This window comes from Phacochoerus africanus, chromosome 15 (assembly GCF_016906955.1).
Source record: "Phacochoerus africanus isolate WHEZ1 chromosome 15, ROS_Pafr_v1, whole genome shotgun sequence".
Classification (NCBI taxonomy): Eukaryota; Metazoa; Chordata; class Mammalia; order Artiodactyla; family Suidae; genus Phacochoerus; species Phacochoerus africanus.
Genome location: NC_062558.1, coordinates 135,489,307 through 135,510,443, shown reverse-complemented (window position 1 = coordinate 135,510,443; position 21,137 = coordinate 135,489,307). Strand labels below are relative to the sequence as shown.

The 21,137-nt window shown below is 50.4% G+C and overlaps 1 protein-coding gene across 5 annotated transcripts in view; it reads left to right on the top strand.

The window, feature by feature from the left end:
* DHX32 (DEAH-box helicase 32 (putative)) overlaps window positions 1-21,137 on the top strand; it is a 54,137-nt gene that overhangs the window by 21,893 nt on the left and 11,107 nt on the right. For 4 of the 5 annotated variants that reach the window (XR_007132446.1, XM_047762555.1, XM_047762554.1 and 1 more), the window contains 5 exons: window positions 5,323-5,516; window positions 11,401-11,773; window positions 16,395-16,640; window positions 18,399-18,498; window positions 18,587-18,745. Coding sequence is in view for 4 of the 5 variants with exons in the window: in XM_047762555.1 (XP_047618511.1) it covers window positions 5,323-5,516; window positions 11,401-11,773; window positions 16,395-16,640; window positions 18,399-18,498; window positions 18,587-18,745 (1,072 nt within the window). In the remaining variant the exon portion in view is untranslated. The remainder of the gene's footprint in view (window positions 1-5,322; window positions 5,517-11,400; window positions 11,774-16,394; window positions 16,641-18,398; window positions 18,499-18,586; window positions 18,746-21,137) is intronic. The other variant, XM_047762557.1, reaches the window with a different exon arrangement.

The window sequence follows — 21,137 nt, the reverse complement described above, 5'->3', positions numbered from 1 at the left end:
CCTCTTACCTGCTCTCATGTCGGCAGATTGGCCGGAGGCCTGATGATTTGCTTTCAGGGAGGAGATAAGAGCCGAGAGCCGGTCACCGTCTACACTGACCCTGACCCCGCGCCCTGGAGCCGGTGGGGGCGGGATCCTCCACCGAGGCTTTGCCGCGTGTGGCCCCTCGAACCGTCCGCAAAATGGCCTTTAAATCGGGGTGGAGAGAAGGTGGAGAAACTGTTAGGTGAGCTCAGGAGGAAAGTCTTCGAAGTCGGCATTCCCACCAGGGACAGTTTCTCGACCAAATAAGAAAGTGTGGGTGTTGTCTCGAGCCCACACTCCTGGACACTTGTAAATAGGTTTGTTTCTTTCAGCGAAAAGAACAGTTTCCTGTTTTGTTCACCAAATGGCCCAAGTTTTGCCAGGTGCTAAAGTGTGTTCTAGACGCCGGAGGGGGAAGGGGTGCATCTTCCAAAGAGACACGAAGGTTTCTGAGCGACTGGGGAGGAGGGTGAAAGGTCTGTTGGGACAAAGAAAAAGCCCCTCCCAGAGGAGGCTCAGAACCGGAGTGCGGAATGGTTCGGTATTTGGTATGCGTCTCCCTGTGAGGCTGTCCCTTCGTGTCCCTTGAAATTGTGACACGTCCCCCTCTCACAGCATTTGCAGAACCATCGTTCGTGGCCAGTCCTTGGAGTTGGCGGAGGCGTCAGCCGTCACAGCGTCTTGGCTTTGCCGAGACTGACGCCGGAGATGCGCGCAGCACAGACATCGTAGGAACCGGGAGAGGCGATTTCATGCGTCACCTTTTCGCTCAGAGACAACCCTTCCACTTTGCATTATAGCACCTCTTACGGTTGCCGGCCCTGGGGGAGGGATGGGGTGCCGTGCGTTTGCGGTCAGGCCTGCGTTTGCGGGGCCTCTGCAGCTGGTGGTGACCTGGCTCAGCGTTTACCTCGCCCGTGTGGGCAGACAGCGAGTGTTCCGCCTGTGGCCGGTTACTTTAACTGAAACGTGTGCAGATGATTTTCCTCGTCTCGGAGGAAAGGATCTGCTGGCGGTGGAGGCGTGCAGGAGAGCACAGCGGGGACAGCTGGTTTGGTCTGGTCACGGCACCGCCAGCCTCCAGGATGTTTAGGTCCTTTCGAACAGAGTTAACGCATCTGACGTCGCAAAATTTGTTTAGATGAATAAGTAGAGATGAATGAGAGGCACTTAAAAAGCAAAATCAGAAGCTTGAGAGCATGGCCCATAATCCTTTGAATCGTGTGGAAGTCTAGAGTTTGAAAGCAGCTGTCCTGGACCTTAGAATAATAACCAGACTGAGCGTGTTGAGCTGTTTTTAGTAAAACTGGATGGTATCATTTCAGCAGCAGTTCTAGCTCTGGAAATAGTGCCACCGTCACCCTAGCGCCGTCCTGCACGCTGCTGTTAGGCTCGAAAGAGCGGTAAGAAACGGTGGCTCTGAGAACCTCTTGGCTCCCATCACCACCTTTGTATAAAGATGCTCGGAAGCACCTGTGGCCTGGCAGACATTGAGCTCGATGAGACATTGGAGGACTTGGATCAGTTCTGGCTGTGCTGTTTACTGGCAGGATGACTGGGGCAGGTACCCCCTCCAAGACTGTCCTGTGTGGCAGATGAGGCCGTGGCCTCCAAGCCTTCCAGAGATTCCTTAGCCTGAATTCCGGGGCTTCTGTTTGGATCTCTAGCTCTGGCCCCTCTCTTAGCTCCTGGCCTGTTTTCCGTTGATCCCAGGATGGCTCCACCTGGATGTCCTCCCGTCGGGATGACCTTCACCCTGACCCTCACCGCCTCCCTAACTCCCCCGAGGGTCCCCTCCCTCCCCCAAACTCTTCACCCCCTCCCAGAAGCTCTTTATGCTGCTGTTTAGCTTCATTCATTCTTTGATTTAGTTTTACGTTAAGTTTCCAGTTGTTGTTAATGATGCCGTTACCTAGTATTTTAAGTTAGAAATCTTAGACTGTTTGTTTCTTCTTGTGCATAGTCTGCTACTGGTCATTCCTGCTACTTGTCCCCCAGGCTCTGTCCTGAGCCCAAGCCTTTCTCTCCCTTGTTTTTGATCATTCTGATGTCTTCATCCCTCCATCCATCCAAATATTTATTATCCCTATCATGTGTCAGGTCTTCTATTAAGTATTGGGGGAATTAGGAACCACGCATGTCCAGCTTAAGGTTTCTTTGAGTCTAGAACGGAGACGAAGATTCAAACAGTTTTAATACGATTTTTTTCGCAAAAGTGGCGTTTGTGGTCTCAGATTGAGACCTAGGTAGTCGACGGTGACATGGAGGGAATCAAGTGAAAAAGTAAGGATTTGGAGTTCCCGTCGTGGCGCAGTGGTTAACGAATCCGACTAGGAACCATGAGGTGGTGGGTTCGGTCCCTGCCCTTGCTCAGTGGGTTAACGATCCGGCGTTGCCGTGAGCTGTGGTGTGGGTTGCAGACGCGGCTCGGATCCCGCGTTGCTGTGGCTCTGGTGTAGGCCGGTGGCTGCAGCTCCGATTCGACCCCTAGCCTGGGAACCTCCATATGCTGCAGGAGCGGCCCAAAGAAATAGCAAAAAGACCAAACAAACAAACAAAAGAAAAAGTAAGGATTTGACAAGGATGAAAAAATTATCTGCTAGGGAGCGAGAGAGAAAATCTCTCCTGTGAACCCCGTTAGGTGTGATTGGGAACAATTCAAGGTAGAGTTCAGGGGAATCATAGAATTTTAAAATATTTCTGGAAAGTATAAGAAATTAATTTGTTCTTGTAACAAATGTGTATTGAGTGACCTTTCTGGGGTTATTTGGTGACAAGCCTCTTGACCTCTTCTCTTGGGGCTCATGAACCACTTTGCAGGAGGTGTGGGTCATGCCGGGGTCAGGGACCCAGGGGGTTACACTGCGGGGTCTCCTGCCTGTGGGGGCAGGGCGCATCCCGGCTGAGCTTGCAGAGAAGACGACAGGGAGCTCAGCCTGGAAGGCAGGTCTCCTCCACTCAGCCTGCGGTACAGGAGAGGAAACAGACGCTTCAAGAAATTGTGGTTTACAAACAGCAAACTAGCGGCACACCCGGTTGGACCCTGGTGGTCACTGGGTACTTTGTGGTGGGCCTTGATTCCACAGTTCCGGGGCCCAGTGTGTTAAATGCTCATCTTTCACAGGACAAAGTGGGCCTTGAGTAATAACTACTGATTCGTTTCCAAACTATTGACAAGGCTGACACCTATCTTAAAATAGAGGAACTGCAGTTACACTTTTAATACTGGGAATTTTCAGTCTATAGCAGGTGTTCATTTTGGAGTTAACTCATTCCTGGTAAGCTGTGCTTTTTTTTTTTTCAAGTTATAGCACGTATTAAAAGCTAAGAATTCCTGGAGTTCCCGTCGTGGCTCAGTGGTTAACGAATCTGACTTAGGTTGCGGGTTCAATCCCTGGCCTCACTCAGTGGGTTAAGGATCTGGCGTTACCATGAGCTGTGGTGTAGGTCACAGATGTGGCTCAGATCCTGTGTTGCTGTGGCTGTGGTGTAGGCCGGCAGTTACAGCTCCGATTCAACCCCTAGCCTGGGAACTTCCATATGCCGCAGGTCCAGCCCTAAAAAGACAAAAAAATAAAATAAAAAAGCTAAGAATTCCATGATGGGTCTAGTAAGTAGCAAACCTCAAGATAATTGAAAATTTTAAAACTTTAAAATACCTTAGATCTACTTCAGTACACTCAGAATGATCTCTTTTTAAAATACATGTAACAGGGAGTTTCCGTTGTGGCGCAGTGGTTAATGAATCTGACTAGGAACCTTGAGGTTGCAGGTTCGACCCCTGGATCCTCAGTGGGTTAAGGATCCCGCGTTGCTGTGGCTGTAGTGTAGGCCAGTGGCTACAGCTCTGATTAGACCCCTAGCCTGGGAACCTCCATATGCCGCGAGAGCGGCCCTAGAAAACACAAAAAAATAAAATAAAATAAAATACATGTAACAAAGCATAACTTAATGGCAGTGCCTTAGGATTGCAGCATACAAATGAGTTACGTACCTTTCTACTATAATAATTCTTACACATATGAACTTGATAAAATCACTTTATCCATAATACATTTTCAATAGAAGGATTTTAAAAATAAATGACCTAAGAGCAGTCTTGGAATTAACTCTTTTCAAATCTGGATGAATTGGTTGACCATCTCACTGGGCTTATTTTCATTGTATTTAGATGATAAATGACAGTGTATTTAAGCTTTTATTGCCAGGGAAATGTTAAGTAGGCTTATCTGGTTATTTCGTTATGATCGTTTAGATTTAACTGTAAGTGTTTTAATTTTGAATCACTGTCTTTAATCTAAATGCTATTGAATATTTACATTGCTTAAAACATAATGGTTTTAAGCCAGAAGCCATATCTTTGATGGTGCTTTCTTGTAACCAGAAAGAAAATAATAATAAATACATTAATCTTTTCAGAATAGCTGGGGTTTAAAAAAATTTTTTTTCTTTGTCTTTTATTTATATCTGCCTTTTTTTCATCTGGGAGTCCAACTTTCACAGTCTTTGCTAACTCCTGTTTTTTGTTTTTTTTTTTTAATTTTAATTAAAGTATAGTTGGAGTTCCCGTCGTGGCGCAGCGGAAACGAATCCGACTTGGAACCATGAGGTTGCGGGTTCGATCCCTGGCCTCGCTCAGTGGGTTAAGAATCTGGTTTTGCCTGTGAGCTGTGGTGTAGGTTGCAGACACAGCTTGGATCTGGCGTTGCTGTGGCTGTGGTGTAGGCCGGCGGCTACAGTTCCAATTAGACCCCTAGCCTGGGAACCTCCATGTGCTGCAAAAAAAAATTAAAAAAAAACAAAGTATAGTTGATATACAATGTTCTGTCATATTCTTTTTTTGTTTGTTTTGTTTTTGTTTTTTAGGGCAGCACTTGCGGCACATGGAGGTTCCCAGGCCAGGGGTGGAAGCGGAGCTGCAGCTTCTGGCCTACCCCACAGCCACAGCAACGCAGGATCTGAGCTGCGTCTGTGACCTACACCACAGCTCACGGCAATGCTGGGTCCTTAACCCACTGAGTGAGGCCAGGGATCAAACCCACGTTCTCGTGGGTACTAGTTGGATTTGTTTCCACTGTGCCACATCGGGAACTCCCTCTTCTGTCAGATGTTTAACTTTATTTACTAGTAATAACACAATTTGCTTCCTTTCACGAAGATAAAATACAGATATAATACAGTCTGCTGTGGCTTCATTGGCGCAGGAGAAAGATGAGGAAAGCGATGAACCCCTGGGGTGGGGGTGGGGGTGGTGTTTTCCCAGCGGGGCTGATCCTGTCTCCTTTGTCCCCGTTAAAGGTTCCTCAGTGGTGTGCCGAGTATTGCCTTTCCGTCCACTACCAGCATGGGGGCGTGGTGTGCACACAGGTCCATAAGCAGACCGCGGTCCAGCTCGCCCTCCGAGTGGCGGACGAAATGGATGTTAACATTGGCCACGAAGTCGGCTACGTGATTCCCTTTGAGAACTGCTGCACCAGTGAAACGATCCTGAGGTTGGTCTGGGGGGGGTTGCATCTGCCTCGGCCCTGCCTGGTGGCGCCTGGCTGGTCTTCTGCCTTCCTTTGCTTTAAGCATCTGTGACGTGCAGCAGTGACGGGTCTCTCTGTTCCCCGGCCTGACATGCACTGTTGTTTTCCCACCTGGGCACCCCCAGGGTTCCTTGTCTAAACGCTTTCCGTATCTCCCCATTAATCCTCCGGAAAAAAGTCACAGCCTGTTAGGTTGGCCCCAGAGCTCCAAGCTGTGCTTCTGGAGCTCCTCACGACGGGTCCATGTGAGTTGTCAGCGTGCCAGCTGCGTGGACCCTCAGGCTCTCCGTCTGCCACGTGCCTTCCCTCTGCTGGGAGTGTCTGTGCCTCTTCCAGGCTTGGCCACGTCCTTTCATCATGCAGGACCCGGGGCGAGGTCACCGGATCCAGGATTCCTCCCCTGACCCGCCCATGGTGTAAACTGGAGAACAGGGCCAGGCTCGAAAACTTGGGGTCAGCCTTCATCGTGGCAGAGTGTCGGTCGCTGCTTTTCCAAGTCCTCCCTCCAGGTTCCTAGAGGTTCCCAGGAGCCATCTCAGGCTACCATGGGTTGTGAGAAAAAGACACCCTTTTGTCTATTTCTAGCTTCATTGTGAGATTTCCCATTGTGTAAAACAGTGGGCTTAACAGAATAAGAAAGGAAAAAAAAGGGAAAAAATCACTGCCCTGGGCCAGTTTCTCAAGCAGTTTCTCTCCTAGCCTTCATGGAAAGTGGGAGTCTTAGGGCACCTCCAGGAAATGGTCCGAGCTGCCCATCCCAGGGGCTTCAGCCACCCACCCAAGGTCTGGGGAGACAGTCTCTCGGCAGCAATGTGTCTGCACCACGGGGCACCCCAGCGTGCTGGGGCCTCCGTGGGGACGCCCTGCCCTGGTGTTGCAGGGTGCGGTTGCGTTGGGTAGCACAGTATCTCGGGGATGGTTTTTGTGTCCTCGAATCCCCAGCGTCTGACATGCTTGTCCCATCAGAGGACGTTCAGCACATGTGCCAACGGAAGGGAAGGCAGGTGCCAGGTCCAGCCAGCCGCTGCCAGCTCTGGGCAGCTCCTCTCCCATTCGGAACGCCCGTAGGACTCATTCGATGTGTACTGAGCTGCTTTCCCTCAAATGTTTGTCTTCACAAAAAGAAAACATCAGTCTTCGGGGCTGGTGTGAAGCCACAGGGAATCTCTTGATCAGCAGAAGTGCGACTGGAGCTTCTTGAAGATGTGTCACCTTCGGCTGTTACAGCCGTGGTGTCCCTGAGTCATTGTATTGATCTGTTCTTATAAATTACTTATCATGCAGCTGGTCCATGAGCGACACAAAGAAAAACACTCTCCACTTTGTGGGACGCACAAACTAATCGAAGAGCTGAGGGACAGGGCGGCTCTTCATCCTTTCAGTTTTGACGTGGCGTCTCGCATGGGCACCGCTTTAATTACAGGATGGCTCTGACTAGGTTCTAAAGCTAATTATGTATTTTCATATCTTGAGTGCCATCTAAACTTTAGAAACCTTTGGAAAAGGACTCTTGGATATAGTCAGTTTTTAAAGGAAATCTTACAATGATTTTTTCTTATTAATATGATCAAGTGTGCAGATACAGAACATTTTTTTAGGAGTTCCCATTGTGGCTCAGTGGACTAGCATCCATGAGGACGCAGGTTTGATCCCTGGCCCCGTTCAGTGGGTCCAGGATCCTCTGTTGCCGTGAGCTGAGCTGTGATGTCGTTTGCAGATGTGGCTTGGATCTGGCATTGCCCTGGTGTGGTGTAGGCCGGTGGCTACAACTCCAATTTGACCCCTGGTCTGGGAACCTCTATAAGCCACCAGTGCGGCCCTAGAAAGACAGAATTTTTTTAGAAAGTTATAGAGATAAATAATTGTGGAGAAATCCAGTAATGTCAAGAGGAGGTCAGAGACGCAGCTCAGCTTTCAAACGCCTGTTGCCTGCGGGGCTCAGCTTCCATGTGATGGCCTTGAGGTGGAAACCCCGCAGGCTTTCGGTCCTGACAGCCAAAGGGAGGACTGCAGTTTGACAGAGATTTGTTCAGCTCTTCTATGCACGTAACTTTCCTTTCTTAATAGAGAAAGTAGCCTCGCGGTCAGGGGGAGGCTGAGCCACAAGGGCTTGGGAGGCCGAGGGAGCGAGCCGCCCACTGCAGGTGCTCTTTCCCTCCGCTTCCGCTCCGCCGGGCTGCCGGGCCCTCTCCTCGTCCTGTCACTTCACTTTATAGTCACTGTAGCTGCTGGGACCCCTGTCGCCCGGCCACCCCCACCCAGTGCAGCGTCCGCAGATACTCTGATTGCTGCTCACGGGGTTTGAACCCCAGCAAAGGCCCACACGGGTGAAAAGCCCTGTATGATGCAAGGACGTTGTTTTCCTCCGGGTGCTCTGTGCTCCCAAGAGGAGGTGGCAGGGCTGTAAGGGGACTGTCTCTGCCACCCACCTCCTGTAGCCTTGCACGAGCCCCCAGCCTCCATGTGTCCGCCTCCCCGTTTGTGAAACGGGCTGTTGCGAGGATGCGGTGAGCTGTTGTGTGTGGCTGTGCCTGAAAGCCCTGTCACACGTGAGTAGTGGTGACGAAGGTACGGTCCAGCCACCCATTTCTCTGGAGACCCAGGTTGGCTGTGATTTTTGGTAAGCTCAGATTGCAAAGCTGTTTTAAATATGAGGAGCTAAGGGTAGCTCTTGATTATGGAAGGCAGTGTGGTGGGTTTCATGTTGTCTTTTCCATTTTCTTTGTAACTAGCATCTACTCTATGGGGCACATAATAGACACTCAGTAAATAGCATCTTTTGCCACTAGCATTTTTCTGGATGCGTAGGACAACTTCGTTCCTCTTTAAGCTTTTTTTTCTGGCCTTTTTCAAAACAGTGGACACCTGAATATTGTGTACCTATTCTTTCCGAACTAGATATCACAGTGTCTTGTCGAAGTGACACGTAAATTTCAACAAATTGGACCCTCTAGAGAAAAGATTTTTTTAAAAATTACTCAAGTGTTTATTTAAGGTCAAATTCAATACATATAATTTTAAAACATATTAATACAACTTTCCTGGGAGTTCCCTGGCAGCGCAGTGGCTTAAGGATCCGGTGTTGTCACTTCTGTGGCACAGGTTCAGTCCCTGGCCCTAGAACTTCCTCGTGCCTTGGGCTCAGCCCAAAAAAATAAATAAATAGAAAATAATAAAGTAAAACTTTCCTGTATTTTATTGTGTTCTTAAGGAATACAAAATGGAATTTAAAAGAAGAATTTAAATACAAATAAGAATTTAAAGTAGAAATTACATTTCCAAACTATAGCCTTTTTTTTTTTTTTTTTTTTACACAGTCATCAGGAGCAGCATTTTTGAAAGCACTGTCCACGTAATCTTATTAATGGAAAGGCAAGAAATAGACTCTCTGTCTGAGGCAGAAAACTGAAGGTTTGCGCAGTCAGTTTTAGGACTGGTCCTTAGTGTTGGGTTTACCATCTGGGAGGCCAGGCCTTGTCTGCTGAGCCTCACGGAGTTTTAAGTGAGTCACATCTGCTCTCCTTTTCATTAAGCCTGGATGTGTTTACATAATATTCAGACACCTCCACCTGGCAGAGGGAGTCTTTCATCCTATCGGGTCAGTGCTTTGATGAGTTTTGCTGAGGAAGGAATAAAGATTTCACTTCTAGCATGAAGGAAAGAGCAGAGATGAAAAACTTGTTTTCAGACAAGAGCCAGTCGTAACTGGCATCATTGTCATACTAGTTAACCTCGGCAAAAGAGGACCAGAAACTAGCTTGTGGATGCGTTTCTGTTTGTTTGCATTTTGCACCGTATAGAATACTGTAGTATTGAGCATATGTTCTGTTTCAGGTTTGAGGAAAGGAGTAATCAGCAGTTTATCACCACTGATTTGGTAAGACTCAGAGTGAGGGCAAATACAGGGGGAAGGCAGAGGGCAAGGGTTCTGATCTCTTAAAGGGGCACAGAGAACAAGACTCTGTCGCCAGTCCCTAGCAGCCAGAGGGGCGATCTTTGTAATCTGACGGTGCGGCGAAATGCAGTAGATATTCAGACTTCGTCTTGCCTCTCTCTGGCTCCGTGATCTTCAGCAGGACACTTCACCTTTCTGAACCTTATAAATGCTGAGAGAGTAATGTCTCCCTTGAAGATTTATTCCACAGGTTAAATGAGAACTGTTTATTGTACCAGCACAGCTTAATGTTTTCTCCTTCCTTTTCTTTATTCCCTGGAAAGGGTTGATTGAGGACTGTATCGGGGTCCCCAAGACCACCCCCAGGTCTGATGATTTGCTAGGAGGACTCATAGGATTCAGAATGTGGTTAACCCACAGCTCAGAGTGACTGCAGGGAAAGGACACAAGCCCCCATCAGCAGAGGCCCCATGGGGCGCAGGGCGAGGTCCAGAGGGATCCAGGCCCAGGCCGCCGAGAGCCCTGCCCCTGGACTCTCCTAGGACGCGCTTAGTCCTCCGGCAGCGCACTGTGCCAGCGAGTGTGAAATGCTGTCCTGCCAGGGCAGTCACTAGGGACTCTGTGCCCCGGGCTGGTCACACCAGGCCCTCTGCCTCTGTGTTCTAAACGTCCAGATCCACAGAAGGGAAGCAGGTTAGACGCATTGTGAGACCATGGTATAGACAGCAAACCTCAGTCCTGGGGACAGTGAGGACCCTCCCAGGTCAGAGTTCCCACGTGCCAGCCAAGGGCCAGCCTTGCAAACAGGCTTGCTGTTCTATTTTATTTTGTTTTATCTTATTTTATTTTATTTACTTATTTACTTTTTTTAGGGCTGCACTAGCAGCATATGCAAGTTCCTGGGCTAGGGGTCGAATCAGAGCCGCAGCTTGCGGCAGTGCTGCATCCTTAACCCACTGAGCAAGGCCAGGGATCTAACTTGCATCTTCATGGACATTTTGTCAGGTTCTTAACCCACCGAGCCACAATAGGAACTCCCAAGCAGACTTTTTAAGAATAGCAGTTTCAGACCTGCCATAGACAGGAACAAGTACCTAGAATGGGCAGAAAACTTACAGGATTGGTTTCCTCAAGGAATAATACAGGTAAATGTGTAAGTGGTGTCAGAAAGAGGATGTTTGCATGGTGACTACCAGGTGCTTATTTTTACTAGTACTTTTAATTAAAGACATCCCAAGAAGTGCTGGAAAATTCCATTGATATCACCAATGACCCTTCCCTCCTCCAGGAATGCGGGCCAGTTTGCGTGCTGCCCTCAAATAAGTGGTTACTTTTTAGATGCTTTTTTGTGGTTATGATTTGGGTGGTATTTCAAGCTGGTTGATGCTGACCCCTTGGTGACATCATGTGCCACCAACAGAGTCCTCCCAGTGGACTCACCGGGCCATGAGCCTGAGCCAGGACAGTCCCTCTTGTATCCTTTCCTTGAAGGTGTGTGACTCAAAATAGTCTCCTGCCAAGAATATTTTGCTAAATTTCTGTTTTGTTTAAAAAGGTCGGGGCAGATGTTAAATGTGGCTCCCATTAATGCCTGTGATAAACATTGAAGGCAGAGGTCCGTAACCTAGGGCTCAGCAATGGACTCTAGAGGGTCTATGAACCGTAGGCAAACTGTTTGAAATGTGTTTATGGGTATTTTTCTATTCCGAAGGTCTGTAGGGTTTATCAGCTTAAAGGACTCTTGGCCCCACAAAGATTTAAGAGCCTGATGTAGACAGTGGGCATGGGAAAGGCGTTTCTGTTGTTCGTGTCAGGAGGACTCTTGGCCCCACAAAGATTTAAGAGCCTGATGTAGACAGTGGGCATGGGAAAGGCGTTTCTGTTGTTCGTGTCAGGAGGTTTTGGTCCGATTTTTCATGGGCGTGTTCTAACGTCGCTGCTTCTTCTTTGTAGGTATTGTACTGATGACATGTTGCAGAGAGAAATGATGTCCAATCCTTTCTTGGGCAGCTATGGGGTCATCATCTTAGACGATGTTCAGGAACGAAGCATCGCCACGGACGTGCTGCTGGGGCTGCTGAAAGACGTGTTACTGGCGAGACCAGAGCTGAAGCTCATAATTAACTCCTCGCCTCACCTGATCAGCACACTCAGTTCCTACTACGGCAACGTGCCTCTCATAGAAGTGACCAGTACGCGCCCTGTGGAGGTGGTGTACCTGAGCGGGGCTCAGAAGGAGGCTTTGGAGGCTGTTTTACGCCTTATCTTCGAAATTCACCACTCGGGTGAGGAAGGGGACATTGTAGTCTTTCTGGCCTGTGAACAAGTAAGTCAGTAATACTCTGACCTAAAAGGATGATAAGGGTACTTACTGGAAACCTTTGAACCTTGCTGGGAGGCTTTAACAGCTAACCTCCAGGGTTCAGTTTGCTAAGGAACTGTTTAAATACTTGATTCCGTCCCACCTCATTTCTGTACACGTTAGAAGAGGCCTCGATTTCGAGTACGTAGAGCCTGTGCTAAGAGGGGAGCAAGGACATAGTGCTAAAAGCACAGGCTCCTCTGGAGCACAGGATGGGCAGCCTCTGAGGAGTTTCTGGGGGTGACCCCCAGAGTGGACCGCCTTCCCCCAGACACAGGCCCGATCCTGGGCTGCCCCGAAGGTTTGTTGTGCGTTGTCTTGGGTAGAAGATCACACCAATTCCTCGCACCCTCGGGCTGCCTCCCTCGTGGCAGGAGCACGTGTGGAGCCGCAGAGCAGAGCCTCAGGGCTCAGCATGGAGTCAGGAAGCCGAAAAGTGCCCACAGCGTTCCTACGGTGGGCAGTGGAGGACTAGGCCAGAGCATCTAATTTATAGCGCCCCCAGAAGGCCACAGAGATCCCTCCACTGGGCCTCCTTTCCTTAAAAAGATGAGTGAGAGAAATCTTAACTTGGACACTTGAAAATGTCTTTTCAGGAGTTCCTGTCGTGGCGCAGTGGGTAACGAATCCGACTAGGAACCATGAGGTTGTGGGTTCAATCCCTGGCCTTGCTCAGTGGGTTAAGGATCCGATGTTGCCGTGAGCTGTGGTGTGGGTCGCAGACGGGGCTCCAATCTGGCGTTGCTGTGGCTGTGGTGTAGGCTGGTGGCTACAGCTCCGATTCGACCCCTAGCCTGGGAACCTCCATATGCCGTGGGAGCGGCCCTGGAAAAGGCAAAAAGACAAAAAAAGAAAAAGTCTTTTCAGAACAGCCGTTGGAACGTACACCTGAGCGACCGTGATTGCTCTTACAGCGGCAGGGGCCGTTTGAGGTTGTGTCTTTTAATGGGTTACCCTGGCCCTGCTTCCCTCTTCCCTGCTCTGTTGGCCAAACCTAAAAGTCCCCAGACTCTCAAGAGTGAAACCTGTCTTCCTAGAGACGAATTTCCTGGCCCTTTTCCCTTCCCCATCATCTCAGAGTAAAAGCACCGGCGACCACGACCCACATACGTGGGGAATCCAGTGATTAAGCGGAAACCAAAGGGAAACCGTTTGGCAGTGGCCGAGCCGCCAGCTGAACCAAGCCCCGTGGCTCAGCTCTGTATCAGAGCCTTTCCTCCAGTCTTCACACGCTTCCAGCAGCACCTTCAGAAGTATCTCTTCTGCTTTATATTCAAAGCATGAAGGATTCTTTAGCTTCGGGAACTTTAGACGATGTAGTCACAACTTCAGTTTTATCTGTTTCCATAAAGAAGGTAATTTAGAATCTCAGACGAGAACTCCGGCATATTTATCCATTTTTCATGTATGGATTATACGCCATTTCTTGAATAGTAAATCTTCTGCCTATTACAGTGATTTATTCTGTGATCCTTCACTAATGCCGCATGATTCAGCGTATGCAGGAAGGTCCTGAGGGAAGTAGGAAAGCGATTAAGGAGACAGGAGGAGGACTGAGGGAGACAGTTAGGGGGCCTCAGAGTGAGCGGGTGAAGCCTGAGGAAGGGAGGGAGGCAGAACCCGACGTCTAGAGCACTGGAAGCCGGCGTTCCCGGCCTGTGTCATTACGACGGGTGGGACCGGTTGTCATTTCAAGTCAGTAAGCAAAAATCCCAGAGTGGGGTTTTGAAAAATAAAGCTCCTAGCAGATTTGAGGGTAGCAGGCGATCTACTTTAAGATTCTCACAAGTTTCACACACGCAGTAATTACGGGCGTCGTGACTTGTGAATGTCAGACTTACCCAGGACACTCGCGACAACGGTCAGATTCAGGGCTTAGCGAGCTCTGGAGGTCAGACCAGAAAGACCCTGCCTGTTAGGAACCCGTCAGTCTGGCGGAGTCTTGAGGTCACCACCGTGATGGCGCATGGGAAGCGAGGGGCGGGTCCTGTCGTGCTGAGCCCCTGAGAGGGATTCGTGGTTTGGCTGGTGCTGCCGCCGTGGCCCGGGGCCAGCCCGGGGCTCCCCGAGGGCCAGGCGGCAGGGCTGCTGGCTAGAGCCCGCCTTGGCTGGAGCCGGTTTTTACCCTGGCAACTCAGCCCCCAGATCCCCGGGTGTCATCGGGTGTCCTCTTCCCCACCTACCAGCGGAACACAGCTCAGCGTCCTGGGGGGCGTTTTTCTTTTCGACGTCCTCCGTCGGGGCTGGCATGGAGACCCTCCGGTGACCTTGGAATTTGTCTTTTGGAGAGTGTGGTCTTGCTCTGGCGTCACTGATGCCAGTCGTCAGCCGCTTCTCCCCGTGCTGTTTGACACTCTCTTGATTTCTTTATGAAATCTGAAAATCTGCCACAGCAATTTAATGTCACATGAGGACAAACCCAGGCAGTCGAACAGAAATGTGCTAATTGTCATTTTTGCCCCTAAGACATCATTTTATATGTGCAGAAATACCTTCAAACATCTCGGTTTGGTGAGCACTGGGGGCCCCGTGTTTGCTCACTTAATGCCTCACATCAGCCACATGCTCCCCCGGGCCCTGTACTGAGTGGAGGCCTGGAGCCCTGCAGGCTTGCAGTGTGTTGCTCCTGATCACTTAGCCACTTTTAAAAAATTACCATTTCTTTTCCTTTTTGGCCACAGCAGGTAGCAGCTTGATGTGGGCTTTCAATTCCAGACCAGGGATAGAACTTGGGCCACAGCAGTGAAGGCGCTGAATCCGAACCACTAGAAAACCTGGGAACGCCACGTAGCCACCTTTTAACGTAGACAAAAAGAAATAAATTAAGTAGAAAACAAATGACAATTGATGGTACAGTCCAGCCAGACTGTCAGGCAGCTGCAAGCCATCACCAGGAAAGTGCTCGTAGGTTGAAGACTGTCCTGGGACGTGTTCCATACAGTGGTGGCCCTTTCGTTCTGGAGGAGCTACAGACCTTCCTGCAGTGCTGGTCACTGTGTGTCCTTAGCTTTGCGGGTAATTGTAGGAGAGGCCCACGTACGTGAGTGCCCCGTACACCTTGCACAAGAAGGAAATGAGGAGACAGTTTGAGGCTCAAGATAAACATCATTGGCACTTTTTACAGTTCTCAAGATTATGGCATCAGAGCTTCTATCGGCCGAGCTTGAGTCCAAACTCTATGGCAGTGTCCGTTGCGATTTCGCTCCTCTTTTTCCCTTTTAAAGATTTTAAAAGTCCCCCCCCCCATTTGGAACAAAATTCAACATGAGAACCCCCCCTACAACTAAAAAGTTTTAGCAACTGGAAGCAGATAAAAAATAAGTGGCCCAAATTCTAAGAGAATAAGGATGATTTCAGTGCAACTTAAAGGTTTGTTTTGGCTTTGGCTTTTTTTTTTTTTTTTTTTTTTTTTAGGCCCGCACCCACAGCATATGAAGGTTCCCAGGCTAGGGGTCTAATTGGACCTGCAGCTGCTGACCTACACCACAGCCACAGAACTGCCAGATCCCCAACCCACTGAGCAAGGCCAAGGATCGAACCCTCGACCTCATGGTTCCTAGTCGGGTTTGTTTCCGCTGCACCGCAACGGGAACTCCTTGAAGGTTTGTTTTGATTGACAGTTTGTGAGCCGGCTTCTGGCTTCGTGCCTCCTCCCCCAGCTGCAGGGTGGCTGTTGAGGGTGAAATAGCACGTGTGGAGGTGCCACCAGGAAGACCATGTCCCTTCAAGGCTCGGCGCAGGGAGACACAGCTCAAGGACTCATTCTCCTCCTGGGAAATTTCTAAGCTTTGCTCACATAAAATGATGATGTGATTAGAGTGGTTTTTTTAAAAATGAAGGAAATAGTTTTTATTTGATTATTCCAATTGGCAGGTTTTCATTCGTTACAACCCATCGTCCTGCTCTTTGCTTGGTTAGAAAATCAGCCCCAAGCAAACCAGTTCCATGCAGAAGAGGCAGGTGCGAGCAGGAGAACGTACCTGGGTAACTGCTCTGTGGGCCAGCAGGCGGCCCCTGCCCTCCATGCTGGGGGCCCCTCGGCAGTTCAGGGGCAACTTTCAAATAGCGCACCCCAGGTCTCGCTACTTTTCTAGGCAGATCTGTCCACCTACAAAGCCCTTGAGTTAGTTCAATCCCATTCTTCCGGTACTTTTATTGGAAATTGTTCTGTAATTCTTAGTTCTGCCACCCTCAGAGCACAACGAGTTATCATCACTGATGTGAGAATAACCTTTGTGCACCTGCCGTGGCTAATGGGTGTGAGAAATCACATCAAGCTAGGGCAATAGCAGGATACATAAAAGCAAAGACAGTACATTTCACAAGAGGAAGACCATTGTGGACTAAATGCAATGAAATTGTTTATAAGTTATATGTAACTTCCCCAAAGACATGTTCTCACACTGTTAGATACTCTTTTTGTATTCAGAGATACTCGTAGGCAACAACATAAGCATTTCTTTCCCTCTCTGCGTTACGCAGCTTTTGCCTGTGGGTTTTATGTAATTTGGACATTTCTTTCTAAAGTAGTGAAGTTTTTTGTAATGTACTCTATTCTCATGGATGATGTTGTCTTTCACTTCAGGATATTGAAAAGGCTTACGAAATTGTCTGTCAGGAAGGCGCTAACTTAAACCCAGATCTTGGAGAGCTGGTGGTGGTTCCTTTGTATCCAAAAGAGAAATGTGCGTTGTTCAAGCCAAATGATGAAGCAGAAAAAAGATGCCAAGTTTATCAGAGACGAGTGGTGTTAACTGCAAGCTCTGGAGAGTCTTTGATCTGGAGCAACACAGTCAGATTTGTCATTGATGTGGGCGTGGAGAGAAGAAAGGTAATTATTATTGAGTAGGTTAAAGGGGCTGCTGGTAATTGCTGGGCTCCTACCTAGTGACCAGCAAGGAGGGATGCGTCGCACTCGGGGGTTCTCTGTACCGTGTGCGGGGACTGTTGCATCTTGACCCCCTGTAGCTGCCTTTCATTAGCAGCTCGGTGATCTGGAAACGGATGGCTTGAGATACCGGAGGAAAAGGTTTGAAGGAGAGACAAATAGTAAAGCAAATTCTTTGACTCCTGAACTCACCTTTTCCTCTGTACATCTCCCACTTGGGTGTTTTCGGTAGGCCCTGCGTCAAAATAGGTAGTGCCTTCCCCCAGCTGCTTCACTAGGAACTAGTTTCAGGAACACTGACTTTAGTTGTAGCTGAGTTTGGCTTTATAGTTGCCAGGATAAAATTCCATCCTAACTTTTTCAAATACACGTCTATTTTTATCACTATCTTTAAATTAAAAATTAGGAAGAATGGAAATAGGCTATCTCAAACTTTCAAAGACAGTGGTATGTCAGCAATCATAGCGTTTAAACTGAAACGAGCCTGCCCAGGGTTGATCCTCTTACTCTTATGAGGTGTGCGTAGCTTTTATCCCTCCAGGAAGCTGTTTCTCCTGAATGGCCTTGATCCCGTGAGAAGAGCAGCTCCAACCAGGAGGAAGCTTCCCTTGGAACCAGTGTGGGTTGATCTTACTGAATCAGTCCACCATTCAGAGAACCCAGGGCTGTTACTTACCTTTAAACACATGTAAGAGGAGTTCCCGTCATGGCTCAGCGGTTCACGAATCTGACGAGCATCCATGAGGACGCAGGTTCAATCCATGGCCTTGCTCAGCAGATTAAGGATCCGGCGTTGCCGTGAGCTGTGGTGTAGGTCGCAGACGCGGCTTGGATCTGGTGTTGCTGTGGCTGTGGTGCAGGCCGGCAGCTGTAGCTCCCTTTCGACCCCTAGCCTGGGAACCTCCATATGCCGCAGGTGCACCCTAAAAAAAATGAAACATGCGTAAGAAGTCCCTGTTCATGCCAGCTGCAATTTTTGGGGGTTTTTTGTTTTGTTTTGTTTTGTTTTGTCTTTTTGCCATTTCTTGGGCTGCTCCTGCGGCACATGGAGGTTCCCAGGCCAGGGGTGCAATCGGAGCTGTAGCCGCCGGCCTACACCAGAGTCACAGCAACTCGGGATCCGAGCCGCGTCTGCGACCTACACCACAGCTCACGGCAACGCCGGATCCTTAACCCACTGAGCAAGGCCAGGGATCAAACCCGCAACCTCATGGTTCCTAGTCGGATTCGTTAACCACTGCGCCACGACGGGAACTCCCCAGCTGCAGTTTTTGTCTTAACTCATAGGACTAGGAAAGCCCAGCATATGTTACAAAGGTGAGACCCCCATGATCACAGCCGACTTGAATGGAACCCTTGAGGAGACACCGCCTGTCAGATGACCATCCTTTTCTCAACGTGGCACATGAGTATCTGTCACCATCCAGCAGCGTAGCACTGAGGAGTGGCATTGGTGTTTCAGCAGATGGTGCAGAGCTCCTATATATATCAAAGCCACAGTGAGAGCCGTTATCCATTTATCAGAGCCCTTGCAGCTTCCATCTCAAGGCAGGTGAAGCTGTGATAAATGACAAAAAGGAAATGCGTCTGGAGCAGAGCATTTCATGGAGTCAGGTGCTGCCAACAGCAGTCACTTTGGGGCCAGTGAGCCTGCTGCACCCTGAGCGACTGACGCTAAAGATGCCGTCTTTCCATTCGAAGGTGTACAGCCCCCGAATACGGGCAGACTCGCTCGTCCTGCAGCCCATCAGCCAGAGCCAGGCGGAGATGCGCAAGCAGGTCCTCGGCTCCTCGTCCTCAGGTAGCTCCACGGACCGCGAGCCCAGCGAGTGCGTCCTTGCCGCCGGCGACACTGGAGCATTAACACCGCTCTCCTTGGTTCCTTCTAGGGAAGCTTTTCTGTCTGTACTCTGAAGAATTCGCCTCCAAAGACATGCGGCCCCTGAAGCCCGCAGAAATGCAGCACGCCAACCTCACCAGCATGGTGCTGTTTATGAAGCGAATAGACATCGCGGGCCTCGGCCACTGTGACTTCATGAACAGACCAGGTAGCCGCGTGCTCGCGGGTCCGCAGGTGCCTGGCTGAGCCCCTCCTCCTTACCTCTTGCCTGTCCCCGTCCTAAGAGCCGGTGGCACTTGGCAGTGCAGGCAGCGTGGGGACTTGGCTTGTCCTGAAGCATTTTCCCGTTAGAGGGAGTCACTCTCTGAAGTAGTTTCGAAGTAAAACAAAACGCCTCTAGGAGATAACCTGTTCTGATGCTGGGAAGTTGTCTGCCACTGGACGCGGAGCACAGGGAGGCCAGCGGGAGGGAGAGTGGAGGCCGCAGGTGCAAGGCCCGAGTGAGCAGAGGGCAGGCCAGAGGGCCTGGCAGCGTTAGCGTTGCTGAGTGGGAACATCTGCAGGCAGGCGGCCCTTCCCGGTGAGTCGCCCCATCACCCAGGACGAACCAACTCGGCGTTCACGCCTTGGTCACAAGGGCAGAATTTTACGTGAAGGGGGACAGTTTTGAGGCTTAGGATGGAGGCTTTATAGTTGCAGTCCGAGCATCTGTCCTTGGGGGTCTCCCCTCTGACTCGGAGCCCGAGAAAAGCCCTCCTTCGAGGCAGAGGCGCTGGCCTTCTCCCCGTAGGATCTGCCCTCGCTGGGACCTCGGCTGCTCGGGAGGGGTCGGCCCGGAGCGAGCAGAAGGCCAAGCACGGTGAAGGGCAGGCGGCTGCAGCCGCGGCTCCCTCCCCGCGCCCACAGGCAGCCCAGCTAACTCCTGGAACTGCTGCTTTGTCCCCTGACCTGCCACTCGGCGTCGCTGAAACGGAGTGGCTCTGTGAGTCGCCGTGGAAAGGTTGCTGACTGAAAGCACTGACTGCCCTTGGGTTGATAGTTTAGTTTTTCCTTGTGATTCGAAGAACCTGCTTTTTTCCACACTTGAGACCCATGAAGTTGTCGGTTTCGGGGGCGATTGGCAATGTATTCATCGTGGTGTTTTAGCATCATCATGACGTTTTCAAACTCGTGCAGGCGGGGCAGCCACAGCCCAAGTCCTCGTAAGCAGAGCGTAGACTTCACATGCAAACGGGGTGGTTTCCTCGGGTTTGCAGTGCTTTGCCTCGGTTCCTGTGTTTTTCAGTCACTTTGTCCCGTGTGCCATCAGGATTTATAAGCAGCTAAGAAAGGGAGGTTCTATGACAGTTACTCTTTCTCAGCTATTTCTTCAAATAACCTGTAGGATGTGGAGGCGCTGGGTGAAAGGAGGGCCCTGCGAAGGCTCGCCGGGAAACAGGAGGGCAGGACGGGGGGAGCCTGTGGAGCCGGTTCAGCATCACCAGGGCACCGGCGGCCCCCGAGGCGCAGCGTCAGGACCTGGTCCGGGGTCCCCCCGGCTCGTGCTCCGCAGCAGCGCCGAGTCCTTGGCCAGAACCCCGAAACTCTCCCGGCGCACACTTTGGAAAGTCAGCTCCTTTGGGGAAGCCTTTGGAACCTTCACTTTCAACAGACTCTCCCCTAAAGGAGCAGCGGGATCTGTAGGGGGACAGGGACCCGGGAGCTCCTCATGGCGCCTAAGCTAGATCTCCGTCCTCCGCGGCCATGCCCTCCCCCTGGAGCTGGCTGCTCTTGCAGGATGGGGTTGCAGACCACGGTTCTAGAGCAGAAGCTCAGGCCCGAGGAGCAGAGAGGCCTTGAGGTTCCCTTGGCCTTCAGGTTCCTGGGAAATGTGGCACATCAGCTGGCGAGCGGCCACGGGGGCCCGGGCTTGCCGCCCGACTCTGGGGATGGCAGCCACCTGGCCTGGCTGGCACCCGTCTCCCCACCCGAGGAAAGGGTCCCTAGGCCTGGCCCTTCCGAACCAGCTGGACTCCTGAACGTGTTGGTGATAAATATAGCTTGGGGTGGTGGCTCCGAGGAAAGAAATGGCCACAGAATGTGATGTAAGCCTGTGAAATGTACGTGGCAAACTTAGATTGAAGGCACTTTTCTTTTGTAGCAGTGGCTGGAGTGCTAAGGACGAGGCAGGTTAGAAAGGGGATGGGCTGGGGGCGCGGGTGACAGGCCCCAACAGGCTGGGAGACACTGGTGACAGTATTGAGTTAGCCGTGAACCCTTAGCTCCCAAGTAGTGAAGCCACTTGCTCTTGGCTTTTGCTCTGGTCCCTGAGGAGAAAGGAACCTAAAACGTGCGTGTCTGTCACCTGTACCCCTTTGTCCTGTCTCACCGGTGACCCCAGGGCTTCAGATGGCTTGGCCTCTGCCATAGGCTGGTTGCAGTCACCACTCCAGAGACCATCCCCCCAAGAAACTGGTTTCATTTCTGAAAATTGCTCATCTCTTTTGCTTTCTTGCCTTTTTTTTTTTTTTTTTCCTGTCTTTTCAGGGCCACACCTGCAGCATATGGAAGTTCCCAGGCTAGGGGTCGAATCGGAGCCACAGCTGCCAGCCTACACCACA